The following is a 17,167-nucleotide window of genomic DNA, read 5'->3' on the forward strand; positions in this document are numbered from 1 at the left end:
GGCTTCAATTTATCACCAATAACATTATATAACAGGAAGGCTGATCTATAAAATAGGTTTTCATAGTTTTTTTAATAGAATAACTTTTTATTCCCTCAAATTGATAATTTCAAAATAAGATAACAAACTGAATAACAACAGCTATCCCATAGTGTTCAGTACTATACAAACTACTGGCACAGCCTGCCTGCCCTACCAAGCCTAACTTGGACATCTTCCAGACCCCAATCCTTACATAAAGCAGTCGGTAACATTGTTATTGACATATTTTAGGAACCATGAAATTATAATATAAACAGGCCTTAGATATATTATGGTTGACCCTACGGTCTGCATGTGCAAATGTAGCTTAATTTTTCTTTCCAATTTTTCTACCTAAAGTAATCATAAAATCCTAACAATGACAGTGAAGCTATGAAAAGTCTAGTGAGCTGTCTTTTATGTTGATCACTCAATAAATATTGGCAAAATGGGCATTACTTTAGTTAAAAGACCGGACACAGACCCTTGAACCCTTCATTTAGTTCACAGTTAGCACTGGAACATTTTGTTTAGGACAGACAGGACAGGAACACTTAGTTTAGGACAGACAGCATAGGAACACTTAGTTTAGGACAGACAGCATAGGAACACTTAGTTTAGGACAGACAGCACAGGAACACTTAGTTTAGGACAGACAGCACAGGAACACTTAGTTTAGGACAGACAGCATAGGAACACTTAGTTTAGGACAGACAGCATAGGAACACTTAGTTTAGGACAGACAGCATAGGAACACTTAGTTTAGGACAGACAGCACAGGAACACTTAGTTTAGGACAGACAGCATAGGAACACTTAGTTTAGGACAGACAGCACAGGAACACTTAGTTTAGGACAGACAGCATAGGAACACTTAGTTTAGGACAGACAGCACAGGAACACTTAGTTTAGGACAGACAGCATAGGAACAATTATAGATAAGTTTAGGACATATACAGGAAAGGAATACTTAGTTTAGGACAGACAGCATAGGAACACTTAGTTTAGGACAGACAGCATAGGAACAATTATAGATAAGTTTAGGACATATACAGGAAAGACTGGACAGGGACCCTTGGTTTAGGACACAGACATGAACCCTTGGTTTAGGACACAGACAAGAACCCTTGGTTTAGGACACAGACAGGAACCCTTGGTTTAGGACACAGACAAGAACCCTTGGTTTAGGACACAGACAAGAACCCTTGGTTTAGGACACAGACAGGAACCCTTGGTTTAGGACACAGACAGGAACTCTTGGTTTAGGACAGACAGAAATCCTTGATTTAGGACACAGACAGAAATCCTTGGTTTAGGACACAGACAGTAACCCTTGGTTTAGGACACAGACAGAAACCCTTGGTTTAGGACACAGACAGAAACCCTTGGTTTAGGACACAGACAGAAACCCTTGGTTTAGGACACAGACAGAAACCCTTGGTTTAGGACACAGACAGGAACCCTTGGTTTAGGACACAGACATGAACCCTTGGTTTAGGACACAGACAGGAACCCTTGGTTTAGGACACAGACAGAAACCCTTGGTTTAGGACACAGACAGAAACCCTTGGTTTAGGACACAGACAGAAACCCTTGGTTTAGGACACAGACAGAAACCCTTGGTTTAGGACATAGACATGAACCCTTGGTTTAGGACACAGACAGGAACCCTTGGTTTAGGACACAGACAGGAACCCTTGGTTTAGGACACAGACAGAAATCCTTGGTTTACGACACAGACAGGAACCCTTGGTTTATGACACAGACAGAAACCCTTGGTTTAGGACACAGACAGAAATCCTTGGTTTAGGACACAGACAGGAACCCTTGGTTTAGGACACAGACAGAAACCCTTGGTTTAGGACATAGACATGAATCCTTGGTTTAGGACACAGACAGAAACCCTTGGTTTAGGACACAGACAGAAACCCTTGGTTTAGGACACAGACAGAAACCCTTGGTTTAGGACACAGACAGGAACCCTTGGTTAATGACACAGACAGAAATCCTTGGTTTACGACACAGACAGAAATCCTTGGTTTACGACACAGACAGAAATCCTTGGTTTACGACACAGACAGAAACCCTTGGTTTACGACACAGACAGAAATCCTTGGTTTAGGACACAGACAGTAACCCTTGGTTTAGGACACAGACAGAAACCCTTGGTTTACGACACAGACAGGAACCCTTGGTTTACGACACAGACAGAAATCCTTGGTTTAGGACACAGACAGAAACCCTTGGTTTAGGACATAGACATGAATCCTTGGTTTAGGACACAGACAGAAACCCTTGGTTTAGGAAATGAGCCTTTGGTGTAGTTACGAAAGGACAGGACCTGGTAGTGAACTTGATCCTAATTTTGATGAAAATCTTACTGATCTCCAGTTGAACTTTGATTGCTATAAGTACATTGGCCCCATTTACTTTAATGATAATCACTGAATTATTAACCTATGAGCTAGATAACACTAAACTCGTTCTTAAATCTATACATATTTAATCAGAGTGTAGATGACCATTACTTTGTTCACAGATTTAAAGGGAAACGGAACATCGACAGAGAAAGAGCTGGTCATGGACAAAGGCATTGACTGACAAATCCAATTCCAGGTCAATTACCGACAGGATTATCCAAATCTGCTATAAATACATTCCAATAGAGAACAAATGCATTCCTGATAAATTACAGAATGCCTGAAATGATTGACAAAATCTCCAGAAACTGATTTCACTGTGGAATTTTGCAATCAATCTAAGTGATAAATATATATTGATGTATGCTTTTTTTCTCCTATGATAGAAGTAAATTTAATGTGGTCAGTGCCCAAAGCCAGTAAAGTTGTGCTCCATCTGGTTAATGTTGAGTGTTGCTGAAGACCTCAAGCATGGTTCCAATACACAAAGACATTTATCTAGAGCAAACAAAGAACTCACCTGTAATCAATACACAAAGCAGTTCCAAACGATCCATAATATATGTAAAAAGTAATTAAATCCAGGTAAAAGCTGCAAACTTCAAATGTGTGTCTAACAGATGCATTTAAATTACAGAATGCCTGAAATGATTGACAAAATCTCCAGAAACTGATTTCACTGTGGAATTTTGCAATCAATCTAAGTGATAAATATATATTGATGTATGCTTTTTTTCTTCCTATGATAGAAGTAAATTTAATGTGGTCAGTGCCCAAAGCCAGTAAAGTTGTGCTCCATCTGGTTAATGTTGAGTGTTGCTGAAGACCTCAAGCATGGTTCCAATACACAAAGACATTTATCTAGAGCAAACAAAGAACTCACCTGTAATCAATACACAAAGCAGTTCCAAACGATCCATAATATATGTAAAAAGTAATTAAATCCAGGTAAAAGCTGCAAACTTCAAATGTGTGTCTAACAGATGCAGATTAACAGTGAGGAGAAGGCACAAATGTCCGTGTACCAATGTAGTTGATTGTTTTGGTTTACCTGGGTCTAGAATAGTCCTACATTGACAATGCTATACTCCTTTCTGTATATATATACACACTGTTATTATTACCTATCTTTCATGGAGCTGATCAGCTCTTTCCAAAGCTGGCAGACTGCCCGTAAAGGTCACATGACTATTCAATACACCCCAAGGAGCAGCCGCCATTATGCCACACTGTACAGCTGATGCTGTCATGACAACCAGGTGTAAACAAACTGTTTATTTTATGCAAGACTAGCTGAGCTGGTGGTACACCGTGATATCAGCAGGTAGAGATATAGAACACCTGAGCTCACCTGTCTGGTATAAGCTGGTGGGGTGGAGCAGGGGGTCGGGGCTCTGGAGCCCAGGTGGATATCTATCATAACAATACTTATACAGCCTGGGATTTTTACATTGAAGGGGATTCCCCAACTTCTCCAGCAGCGTCTATGACGAGCTAACCATGCAATTAAACAAATAATTTTTTTTTTTTTTTAAATAGGTCTTGTATTTTTTAAATTTTTTTCCCAATCTGGTCTCGATATGGAATTGTTTATCAGAGTGAATGTTTAAACGTATTGCTATAGTCCCACTGCTACCTTTAGCCTGGTTAACCCTGTTACACGACAAGCCTTCCGACAGCTAGCATTGTTACTTATTGTTGACCAACCATACAACAGTAAACATAAACATACAACTGTACAACTCACTTATGGTTTGTAAGAAAAGCTGGCAAAACATGATGATCTCATTATAATTATAATACAGGTTTACTATAAGATCTGTACTTAGTGAAAAGCTCATTGATTTGTGATCGTCTGACCTAGGAGTTAGTACGTCACTCTCTTTATAAACCTCTTTGTTATGTTACAGTGTATACCTATAAACATGGACAATTGCCAGACATTTCATTTTAGAACATTCAATTTTGTCTTTTCGGAGCATTGTTCTACATTTAGCTTATATATGATAATCTGAAAACTAGAAATGCCTGTAAGACCTAAATGCCCCGCCTCCATATGAAATTGAGTAGGAGTTCGTGCAGTAAGGCATGGCACAACAATGCAATGGTAGGACAGGCATGACCGCATGGGTAACAAATGATTCCTACTTCATGTCATTAAAATCATTCTATATTCATACTGATTGTTTCTAGCAATAACCGTACTTTTGTCCCTCATATATCTATAAGTTACTGAGACGCTGTTACTTAACAATATCCCCAAAACTGGGGACTGATAGACATAGAGCATATATTTAACATAGCCATCTATCAATGGGAATGGAAATTCCTGAAATCTTAAATATAAACAAAATATCAGAGTTTTTTTTTTTCTCTCAATGTAAACCTTTTAAACTGAAAATCGATTGAAACAGTATACCTAGGTATATACCTCAGATTTTAATGATTTTCTTAATTGATCAGGTTTGCTTTTTTTTTTTTTAACTTTTAAAAAAGTTTTAAGATAACCGAACAACATAAAATTACATTTTAATACATTATCTTCTAAATTATGTTGTCAACAACCAATTTAACTCAAATGTTTCCAAAACACATAAAATCCTTTAATATTAATGTCAATTACATTAGCTCAGGGTCAATAACTAGGACAACCCAAGTGATTTTGCAATCACGAATATCAACATAAATAAATCTATTTTAAATGTGATGAATCTGAATGAACTGTGTATGAAATTATTAAAACAAAATAAAATATAAGTAGTTGTGACATATAAAGAAAAATTTGATAAATAGAAGCCAGTCATTACAAGTTTAAACAGTAAAATACTGTAAATGTGGATGTTTTAGCGTGTTGATATTTTAGCGTCACGTGTTGATATTTTCGCTCAATAACCAGCTTTCAAACTGTCTGCGGTTTAGCAATTTTCATGCTGTGCATCTATAGGAAACCTGCTGATTAGTATTCAGAGAGAGTTTGGTTTGTTTAGTGTTATGTCCTATTAACAGTAATGGTTATGTAAGGATGCGTCAGGTTTGATGATGGAGGAAAACCGGAATACCCAGAGAAAAACCAACGACCAACCGTCAGTGCCTGGCCACTGCCCCACATGAGATTTGAACTTGCACCCCTGAGGTGGAGGGTTTGTGGTAATATATCACAGAGAAAGAGAATTACCAAGTGAATATTTCCATGCAGCAAAAAAATCCACTTTAATAGAGCTGTCCCACTCTGTCTAAATATCCAAACAAAGTAGTAATACTGGGGAAAATTGAAGCAGAACATTTTTGTTTTTTTTGTAATTTTCTTTTAAAAGTCCACAGACATTTAATTTTATCTAGTATCAAAGATAAAGGAATTAACATGAAAATCACCATAATGAAATCACATCATTACATTTTTACAAATATACCATCTTAATAGAGTACAGTCAATCAGGTATTTTATCAGAAAATCTTTCTGAGCATTAATTGTTACGGTCGTGAGAAAAGCATAATGAAATGTTTAAATCAAGAGGTGATTTTTTGACAGAAAAATTCTTTTCAGTTTGAACATGCACTGGATTTCAATGCAGCTATCTATAAATTGCTTATCATTTATATTTTAAGTGTAATTTGAACAGGTGAAACCATTACAAGTATAGAGCTTATAGCCTTGAGGTCTGCCCATAATGCTACGTTTAAAAACACCTTGATCAAATAATGTCTGACAAAGGACAGCCTTGACATGGGAATGGTAGAAATTAGTACAGAGAGTTGTAAAGTTGTTATTCAACCTGTATACATACAAAACTTGTCTGGTTAACCATGTTCTGACAAATCCTTAGTTCTCCTAACTACAATCATCTGCCAATAGCATCTATTTCAAGATAACAAACACTAAAATATATTCACTTGACAGGTAAAAGGAAATTTAATGCCAGAATACTTTTAAAAACAAAATATAAACTTGAAAGGTATGTAAAAATAATTTCTAATGTACTAATTACAGCCAAGATATAATAATGATGATTTACCTCAATTTCACAAAAATAGAGAGAAAAGAAAGAAAGAAAGAGACCTCTTCACCCTTATATGAAATCTGGATCGGACGTGACAGTGATGGACATACCCGTAGTAATACTATATACCCTAAGAAGACTGTCTTTTGGATTTGATTTTTGCATGGGATCTGGACAAAGTGGCACATAGAGGATAAAGAGGCCTTAAATGAAAAAGTAGGATTCATTACCTGTATGTGACCTTCAATTTATCAGATAGGTGACAGAATTGGTGATCGAAACATCACAAAACCTGTACGATAAAATGGAAAGAAATGCTGTTTGGCTGGTAGTAAAATTGTCCTCTACAGTGGCCAAAATAGCTAGGAAGTTTTTATAGACTAGAACATTTCACTGCTTGCCATGACTAATATGTGAACCAGTAAGCTTGAGGCAGTCTCATTTTTAAAATACCTTGGTATCACTTCACACATTTATGACTAAAGTACAAAATGATTCTGCATGAAAACTTGTTGCTATGACAACATAAACAACATGGTGTCAGGTTCAAAAGAATTATTACAGCATACAGAATATTCAAAGAAAACGCAATTCGTAAATGATATTTGAGAGAGGACATGTTGGGTCCTGCCTCCTTATCTGATGTTACCCAGGGTAGATACGCAGCGTGACATTTCATTGGTTCTATTATAAACTACTTTCATGTCATAATGGCTACAGGAATCAATTCTTGTGTCCTCAAAATCCTTAACAGATGGGCGACCTTGAGATGAAATAACTGGACCAACAAAGCCGGTCAAATGATCAGGTTTAAAATCCAGTGTTTCAGGAACAGACATGCTCGAACATTGACCATTGTACCCCGACTCCATCAATCTGTGGGTCATATCTGCTAAATATTTGTCAAGTAGCTCAATCTTTATCATGTTTTCCCGAATGGTGTAACTGACAAGATCTCAACATGACTGATTTTACTGTTTGTTTAAAAGGATAGACAGCACAGATGTTTCAACTTGCTCCTCAATGAGCTTACCTTGGTATAAAGTCAACAATATACCTGGAAATTCAATGAATGCAGTTTAAGAAAATTTTCATTTTAAACATTTTTTTTCTCTTTTACCACATTGAAACATGCAGTACCAAACAAAAGAAATGTGCATGAGTAATCTTAAAGGAAAGCAAAATACAGTAAAAACCCTCTAACTCGAACCCGGATTCCTCGAATACCCCCTATTCGTCGAACTGGTTGTACGGTCCCAACCGTGTCCCTACATAATCTATGTAACAAAACCCCGGATAGCTCGAACAGCTATTCGTCGAATACCCCTCATTCCTCGAACAGAAATATGTCCCCGTTTCATCAAATACATAGTATTTACCCATGTATTCGTCGAACAGGTGTTCGGCCCTTGAGATTTTTTTACCTGTGTCACACCTGACTGCACCGACCGACATGGGTAATTGCTCACGACCTTGTGTTTATACAGGTGGCGTATCAAGCCTTTAGGTAATTAAGGGATTAACGTTATTACCTACCTACACGATCGCAAGTCGTTGTTTGATGCTTACTTTATTTGAACATTTCAGAAAAGGCATTAAATTATTGATGTTTCTCTCATAATAATCTTCGCCGTAAATACGAAAATTCGGAAGTTGTTGTTCCGTGTTAATAAAAAGTATACATTGTGAAATGACAAAATAGGCGAAAAATATTGCTGATATCCGCCTAATTAAATAAGTTCATTTTTTAAAATCTTTATTGTTTTCATGTGACAGGCTAACACAATGTTATCTGTCAAATGGTGTAAACGATATCAAACGATATGCAAAGTACATTTTATCAGTGCGTTCCTTTTCTTTTTCCGTATATCAGTATTGTTTTTTGTAACTCTGCTCGTGAACACATGTAACCTAACGCTTTTACGAAATAGACACCATCTATAGATGTCATTTCTTATGTCCGTATTTATGCTGGTTTTATAACTTTATTGTGAGTATATATTTTGTAAATGTTTGAAACAATTTGTGATAATTACATAATAGAAAATGTATCCTTGTTGATCAATTTGGATTGTCGGTCGCTTACCTCTGCTGTGAATTACATTTGATTTAGGGCTCTCTCGAAGGAATTTCCAAACGCTCAATTTTTGTTATACATATGTTTTTCAACTTGATATTGCTATCAATAAAACACTTGAATAGAGAAATCCAAAATGCTGAAAGATAGGGTAATTAAAATTCCATAGTTTGAGACCGGACATTTTGACTGTCGATAGTAATGAACCTCGGATGAGTCAAATATCCCGTATTCCTAGAACTATTGACCTGGTCCCCTGCTGTTCGAGTTATAGGGGTTTTACTGTATTGTATTGGCAGCAAGGAAAATAAAGAAGGAGTTTCATATCTTATTCATCAGTGGTCTTTTTACAAGTAATTGTGATGACTAAACAGTCGGTATTCAGTGTTGCTAAGCAATCAAGTGAAATTCTATCCTAATTTATATATAACTTCTTGATTATATGATAAAACAATACCAACACAAGACAGCTTTCCATCCCTACATCAAGGCCCACACAGGAAATTGATTTTCTATTACAGAATAAGTCTATCTAATTGTGAAAGATTTGAGGAAAATGTGTTGCCATAGATGTCTTCTATTATTGCAAAAACAGAGACAAATAGGACATCTTATTTGAGCAATTAATTATCCTGTATGTTGATTTTCTTTTGATTTTATGAAAACAGAATACAATCAATGTTCATTTCAATTATTCGTAAATGATTTTATACTGTTTTGCATTTAAATATGCAAGCAAGGAAACCAGTTTAAAAAGAAGTAACTTTACACATAAAATACAAAACTTGCAATAACGTTATTTATTAACAATTACCAGAAAGGTCTTTGTGGATAATCTATTATTATAAATTCCTATAAATACCACTGAATGCAGAACATTGTGACTACATGTGATTGCATTAAATAAACCAATCTGCACATATTGACAGTTGTAATATGTAATCTACCAATAGATATGATACAATCACCTATATTTATACAGACTCCCAACAACATTCCTGTGCTGAAGTGACCCCTGAGGTATGACAGTAATAAAGCAGATAAAATTCTTCTCCCATCTGTGATAGAAGTGCCATAACTAACCAGAAGGATGGTATTCAATGTCCTGAAAGACTTGACAAATTGCCCATTATTTCATGTTACCCTACACAAATCTGGTATAAGGAAGTTGACAGGTATTAGGTCTATCAGATCCCATGAATGAATCCCTAGATATAAACATTAATCTTTAAGGAAGTTGGATTTCCCATTTATGACATTCACAGAATTTGGAAATCAATGTACCAACATTGTACTGGCAGAGTGACTGGTATTGTCGGGCCAGTTATTGCGCTGGTGTGAAGTCAGTGTGGGCTATGACAATGGAACCATGTTACCATCCTGTTACATAATAGTTTCACAGAAAGTCAATGGTCTGAAAAGTTAAGGTTTATGTAATTCAATAAACCATTGCAAAACAATCCAACGTTCGAGTGATTGATGTTTCCTTTATAAGCAGCACATAAAATTAGATGATAGACAAACAAAATCTTATTGCCATCAATATAAACGGGACTCCCGCAGACTTCAGCTCCTAAACCAACCTAATCGTACCAAGGTCAAGCTACATGTTTATTGCGAGAGGATATTTATTCTGCAATTGTTAATTTTCTATCAATCAACTTTCCAGATCTGGGTGTGTGTTTCTGGACCATATTAGTTTGTAAATTTCAATACTGTTTAGATACTATGTCCTACTTACAATCATACAACAGCATTTCCTTTACTGGCAACGAGTCAAAAACCTCTAGCTGAAGTTCTCTCTTCATTTTTAAGATTTTCTAAAATTGATTTCAATATGTACATTGATCAATTATGTCCAATGCTTTGACATCCAAATGAGACTTTTTCCTCTCATGCATTCATGCATTAAATCTGCATCGGACTGAATAACCTGAAATTCTATGATCAGATAAAAATTGATAAACATAACTAGGTTTTATTGATGCATAAATAAAATGAAGTGCAATTAGATAACTTAAGTTTGTGAGAAAGGGCCCTGCTAAGTTGATCCTTAGATGCAATAAATGCAGCATACTGGCTCTTTCCAAAATTTTTCAAAGCTATGATCTTGTACAGTATTCGTTGCCAAGAAAACATCTATATGATAATTTTCATTGACCTCTAATGATTTTTAAATTTTAACTCCTTTAGTCCCCAACGCTGCCATGTGGTTTTCAAGATTTCTTCACAACCATAAGACAGTGTGTTATTCAGTGTCCCCTCAAACCCATGTATACCTATTTTTAATTTTTGACCCCTTTAGGGGTCATGGCAGCCATCTTTGATTTTTTCAGAAAAAACCCAAACCACTATTGCACATCTAGACATACTATCTGCTATTACTATGTGCAATTTAAAAAAGTTGTTTTTGTGGAAACCTGCAGAAACCAATTTTGGATGGACAGACGGATACAGTGTTTAATATAGGGCTCCCACATGTGGGGCTTTATTAACTTTCCGAGTAATCAATATGAGCTCATCAACATGCAAAATGATCATGTGAAGTCGACTGTTTAGTCATGGTTGATTGAATTTAGCGGCAGCATCACGACCAATACACATGCTCTATGAAACAGCACCTAATACACCTTTTTACTGACGCAAGATTCTATGTATCTAATCAGGCGTGCGATTAGCATTACATAAACATTTATTTCTCATCATAGCACAACCACTTTTATGGGGCTGGCTTCACCAGACGATTAGACACATACAATTCTTTGTTTAATCAGTGATTTGAATAGAACAGTTTTCTGAATTATAAATACCCAACAGTTGTTTCAGAACAGTTTCTTTTGACCTCCAAGTTTATTCTGATTCATTTTGTTGAAGTTTTTGGTTAATTTGATTTCCACAAACTTTGTCTATATCACCACATTCTGTAGGCCAAATGTAAAGTATCTGGATATTAGTTTTTGAGGAGAAAAAACCAAATATTTAAAAACAATTTAAAGCAGATAAACAGATGCTGAATAACACATACACAATGGCAACTGCTAATTTGTCTTTCAGAAAAATATATAAAAAAAAATTAAATCTCGGTCATTTGAAAGTTTGTTTACAAACAACCTAGAATCAATTGGAGTCAAACATTCACAGGTCTTCATTAATTTTCACCTTTTTGGCAAAACCTCAATCAGCAAACGTCAAGCCTGGGTAGATATGGGCAGTATTTAATATGTAGTGTACACATAGGTTACAATATACCAAATTATAATGTTGACGGTACAGAGGAGTGAACCTGGGCATTCTCCAGCAGGCATGGGACGTTTTGCCAAACAATGACATAAGCTCATCAAAATAACACATGGTCCAAAAGTCAAATGATCATAACAAAACAAAGTCATAACGAAAACACTGGGTGTAAATCTCAGTATAAAGAAAACGCAGGTCAACCAGGTCATTGGGCTCTCTGGAGTCATACGTTAATTTATTGTATTTAAAGAAGGATTACATAAACAAGTAAATCTTTAAGAAGGTCGTGTAAATCTTAATAATTAGGTCTAATTAGGTCCATTTTTGTGTATCTGTGCTGCAAAAATTTGGATTTTAAACAAATGTTCACTTTTTGAAAGTTACCACACATGTTTGATGCAATGAAGTTTTGATTAGCAGACCCACATCCACGATCCCAGATCTCACTGAAGGAGGTACTATTTATACCTGTTGTTTATTGATATAACAGAATTTCTCACGACTTTTCTAACAATTTATGGTTACCAGCTCTTTAAGTCAATAGCAATATTACATGATATTGTTTAATTATAGAAACCAATAAGGAAGTTATGTTTTTTTAAAGAGGCATATATCATGTAATTTTGTCGCTAAGGAATACTCACGTACCTGAAATCATAATGACGACCACAAGATGTTAAAATGGTATTTATATGGCCATTCTCACACACCTAACACAAATCATTTTTATACCAATCATCTACTTCAACCATTGGTTCAAGGTTATAGAACTCATATGATTGGTCAACAAAAATAGGTGAGTTCTTCTGATTGGCTTATAACGTTCATGATATATGACTAAAGTAAACAATATGTTTTATCAGGCACTCGATTATACAATTTTTTATATTTTTTTTTTATTTTTTTTTAAAAATATTATAAGGAAATCCTGCTTTAATCAAAGTACACTGAATCTCTTTCTGGTCTTAGCATCATTAAACAATCTTGAAACTCAGCATAAAGTCAAGCAGCCAATAAAACCTAATGAAATTTATTGAATTGTCATTTCTGATTGGCTATTTTTGAATTGCCATTTCAGATTGGCTATTTTTAAATTGTCATTTCTGATTGGCTAAGTCAAAAATTAAAATTAAGACAGTTTTAAAGATCTCAACTTGGATTTAATTCTAAACCTAAGATGTGCAATGTACGAAATCCACTGAGCAATAAGAGGACGTGACATCATCAAGGAGGATAATCAATGATAAACTGGTGTTTCCTCATACTGTCTCCTGACAACACGAACGTTCCCTTTGTCCAATGGTCAACACTAGTAGTCAATACTAATTCAGTGAATGCCAAACGGTACTGCATGATTCTGTGATAGACTAACACTTAACTAGCTATACAGAGGACTCCACATAATCGAATAACAATTATTCGAATATTTCGGTTATTTGCATAAAATTCTGCGGTCCCGATTTTTTCCTTCTTTATCTTTGTTTTTCAACTCCGTGTATTTGCATAGACTTTTACATGACCTCCGGTTATTTGAATAAAATATTTGGGAAATTCTAAAAATAAAATCGAATATTTTTCAATGTTGCAATATATTTTTAGCGAAATTCGCCGATATGTTTCAAGATACTTCGCTTTTACTAGAAATCATCCTGGTAACAGATTAACGTTATAGTATGGCTTGTTATTTTATGCATGAATCTGCAAAGGTATTCGACTGTATATATATTGATGTTTATCAATGTCTAAAGTCGGGTGGAAATATATACCAATGTCTATAAATGTCTTTAGGCAGTTGGAGATAAATATACCAATGCATGTGTATCAATGTCTAAAGTGGGATGGACAAACATATACCAATGTCTACTGTCAGTTGGACATATAACACTGACCACACACAACATGTGTACATATAAAGGTCTGATAACTCACAATTCTATTGATTCTGAAACGGACAATTAAACAAACATAGACATTATGGGTAAGGAAAGGTCAACTAGCAGGCTGTGACTGACCACATTAAACATTTGGCCAGCTATAGCTGCATGTGATTGAGCACACAGAACATTTGGTCAGCGCCCAAAATACTGAACTTTAAATAGGCACATTAATATTGTTTAATGTAGACAACTATCGGTCAGCGCCCAAAATACTGACCCTTTTGGTGACCAAATTTGTATTGTTTATTGTGAATGACCACTGTAGAGTAATTGGTTCCTATTCACTGCTGATCTAATACAGCATTAGGGATTGAAGTGGAATGGTCAATCGCTGATGTCAGAAGCTTATAGGTTATATTAAGAAAGCCTGTCTTACAGTTAGTACAAAATCATTATTGACCTGAGCTATTTAATAGATATCATTCGAAGTATGGATAATTGAAGACATAACTATATGATGTTTATAGTCCTTATTCTATATGAATCAGGGATGGGAAAGAACAGCGAGAACAGACAATAGAAACACATATATGCTCCCTATTCCCATCTTATAGTAGAGGTATACAACAATCCAATTGCCAAATGTCCCTTATATAACCACAAATCCCTTTATTTATGATATATATATCAAATGTTCCTTATATAACCACAAATCCCTTTATTTATGATATATATATCAAATGTCCCTTATTTAACCACAAATCCCTTTATTTATGATATATATATATCAAATGTTCCTTATTTAACCACAAATCCCTTTATTTATGATATATATATCAAATGTCCCTTATTTAACCACAAATCCCTTTATTTATGATATATATATCAAATGTTCCTTATTTAACCACAAATCCCTTTATTTATGATATATATATATCAAATGTTCCTTATATAACCACAAATCCCTTTATTTATGATATATATATCAAATGTTCCTTATTTAACCACAAATCCCTTTATTTATGATATATATATCAAATGTTCCTTATTTAACCACAAATCCCTTTATTTATGATATATATATCAAATGTTCCTTATTTAACCACAAATCCCTTTATTTATGATATATATATCAAATGTTCCTTATTTAACCACAAATCCCTTTATTTATGATATATATATCAAATGTTCCTTATATAACCACAAATCCCTTTATTTATGATATATATATCAAATGTCTTATTAACCACAATCCCCTTATATAACCACAAATCCCTTTATTTATGATATATTCAATGTTCCTATATATATATATATCAAATGTCCCTTATTTATATATATATATCAAATGTTCCTTATATAACCACAAATCCCTTTATTTATGATATATATATATATCAAATGTTCCTTATTTAACCACAAATCCCTTTATTTTATGAAATAATATATCAAATGTTCCTTATTTAACCACAAATCCCTTTATTTATGAAATATATATCAAATGTTCCTTATTTAACCACAAATCCCTTTATTCATGATATATATATCAAATGTTCCTTATTTAACCACAAATGCCTTTATTTATGATATATATATCAGTATTGAACATCAACCAACCACCTACACATGTAAAATATATATTTAAGTGCTTATACACACTCAGCTGGTCCAGTTAACACAGAACACTTAAAGTCATCATTTAGTCTCCACTTATAGTTGTCAGATAGAGAGAAGTTTAAGGGTGTATATACCCTGAACAGTATGGAGGATAGAGGATCTCCTAGACGCCCCCCCACCATCGACTAAAAACTGTGTAAACAAAAGTTTCAAGAAGGATCACAGATGTCAACTCAAATATACTATGATATATAAATAAGCTATCTTCTATCTTTATGTACCTTTTAAAATGTTAAAGCTATTCCCCCATAAAAGGGTATCAATGCTACATTGCCTTTGTTCCGTCTATGTTATCAGCAACCGATAGGTGTCCAAATACAGCAAAATTTTGGACACAACTAAGGGTCACAAAAGGTTATCACTGTGTATCTGGGTATGTGAAAGTCAAACCACTGGGCTGTTCAGCTCAAGTGGAGATTTCAAGTCCATCTTGTTCCCCTGAAGTTCTGCTCATTGAATTTGACAGGATTGGTGAATTTCCTGATAACAAATCTATAGGAGTTCTTCAAGTTGTACTTGAAATTTATCTGTTGGATATATCTTTAGCCCAAGACAGAAATTTACACAAAATATATGATGAAAAACATACAAGATCAATACATTTTATATTTTCCCAGCTATATCAATTTTATCACATACTAATACTGACTTGATTTCATATCTTTTTATACTTTTATTTTTGTTTTGTATTTGCTAGATTCCTCACCTGTGAATAATCAAGGCTGTTGACTAGAGGCAGTGCAATATAATGCCTCTAAATATTTAAAGATATAAAGGCAGAACATTTTTTTCGATATTTTTTTTTGTTCGCAAATTTTCTGCAATCTAATGACAAAAGAGAAGCTACTTCAGTGATTGTTTTCATGAAAACAGTAATTTTGTCATAAACGAAGCAACTTTCACATTTCTCATTGCTTTCTAAAAGGGCAACAAAGTGGTATTAACAAAACAATTCTGAACTAAAGTGACAAAGCACCTTTAATTATAAACGCAGATAATTCAATTTAGTTTTTTAGTTTAAGATTTTTTTTTTTTTTTTCTTAAAACATATGAAGTCCTGAATTATTACTGATTTCAAAGACATAAGGAGCTCCCATCGATTCTCACACAGCATGAGGCACAACATGTGATTCACACAACTTTTGAAAAGACTCTGTAACACATAATCCTCCATGTTGTATACTCACACCAGGGCTGGGCTTCTTCACAGCTTCAGACAAAAGGTTCTCAGAAAGGTTGCTACCAGACATTCCACATGAATTATCTCCCTTTAAAATTCCTCTCCAAATGACTTAGTCTTGTTGACGTAATGGTTTTTGTTGAATTGTCACGACACATCATTACATAATATTTGGCCTAATTTGGACTGGATAGGGTACTTACAGTAGACAAGAGTTTACCTATATACCTGTTCCTTTTTTACCTGTCCAGATCAGGATTCTAAGCCTAAGTACAAACAAAAGATTACTACTGTGACCTTGGGGTCAAGTATCGGGAGACTTTAATAGCGTGATGTTACATAGTCTGCTAAAATTAAAAGTACAATCAGTAGACTATTAATACATCTTTCATATGTCATGGTCTTTTTGACAAAAGTGTAAAGCTTTATGAAGGCATTTAAAGGTGATAAAAACAGAAGGGACATGGAAAATGAGATAATAGGCTAGAAACATTTGTATGTCCTATTTAAACATATATCAGTTTGATATTTGCTTATATTTTGTCTCTAAATAGTAAAAATAATGAAAGCAATCTTCACATCTTTTTGACGACAGATTTTTTTCTATGACTTACCTCCCTTGAGTTCCGATGAGTTGTGACGTCATCTGAGACAATCAACTACCGGAAGCCGGTGTGCCGA

General features: G+C 34.6%; 1 protein-coding gene across 2 annotated transcripts in view; it reads right to left on the bottom strand.

The window, feature by feature from the left end:
- LOC138333102 (uncharacterized) overlaps positions 1-16,724 on the bottom strand; it is a 55,129-nt gene extending 38,405 nt beyond the window's left edge. The window contains exon 1 of one of the 2 annotated variants that reach the window (XM_069281249.1): positions 16,494-16,724. In XM_069281249.1, the coding sequence (XP_069137350.1) occupies positions 16,494-16,556 (63 nt within the window). In that variant the 5' untranslated portion in view covers positions 16,557-16,724. The remainder of the gene's footprint in view (positions 1-16,493) is intronic. The other variant, XM_069281238.1, reaches the window with a different exon arrangement.
- Between the last annotated feature and the right edge of the window lie 443 nt (positions 16,725-17,167).

This window comes from Argopecten irradians, chromosome 1 (assembly GCF_041381155.1).
Source record: "Argopecten irradians isolate NY chromosome 1, Ai_NY, whole genome shotgun sequence".
NCBI lineage: Eukaryota > Metazoa > Mollusca > Bivalvia > Pectinida > Pectinidae > Argopecten > Argopecten irradians.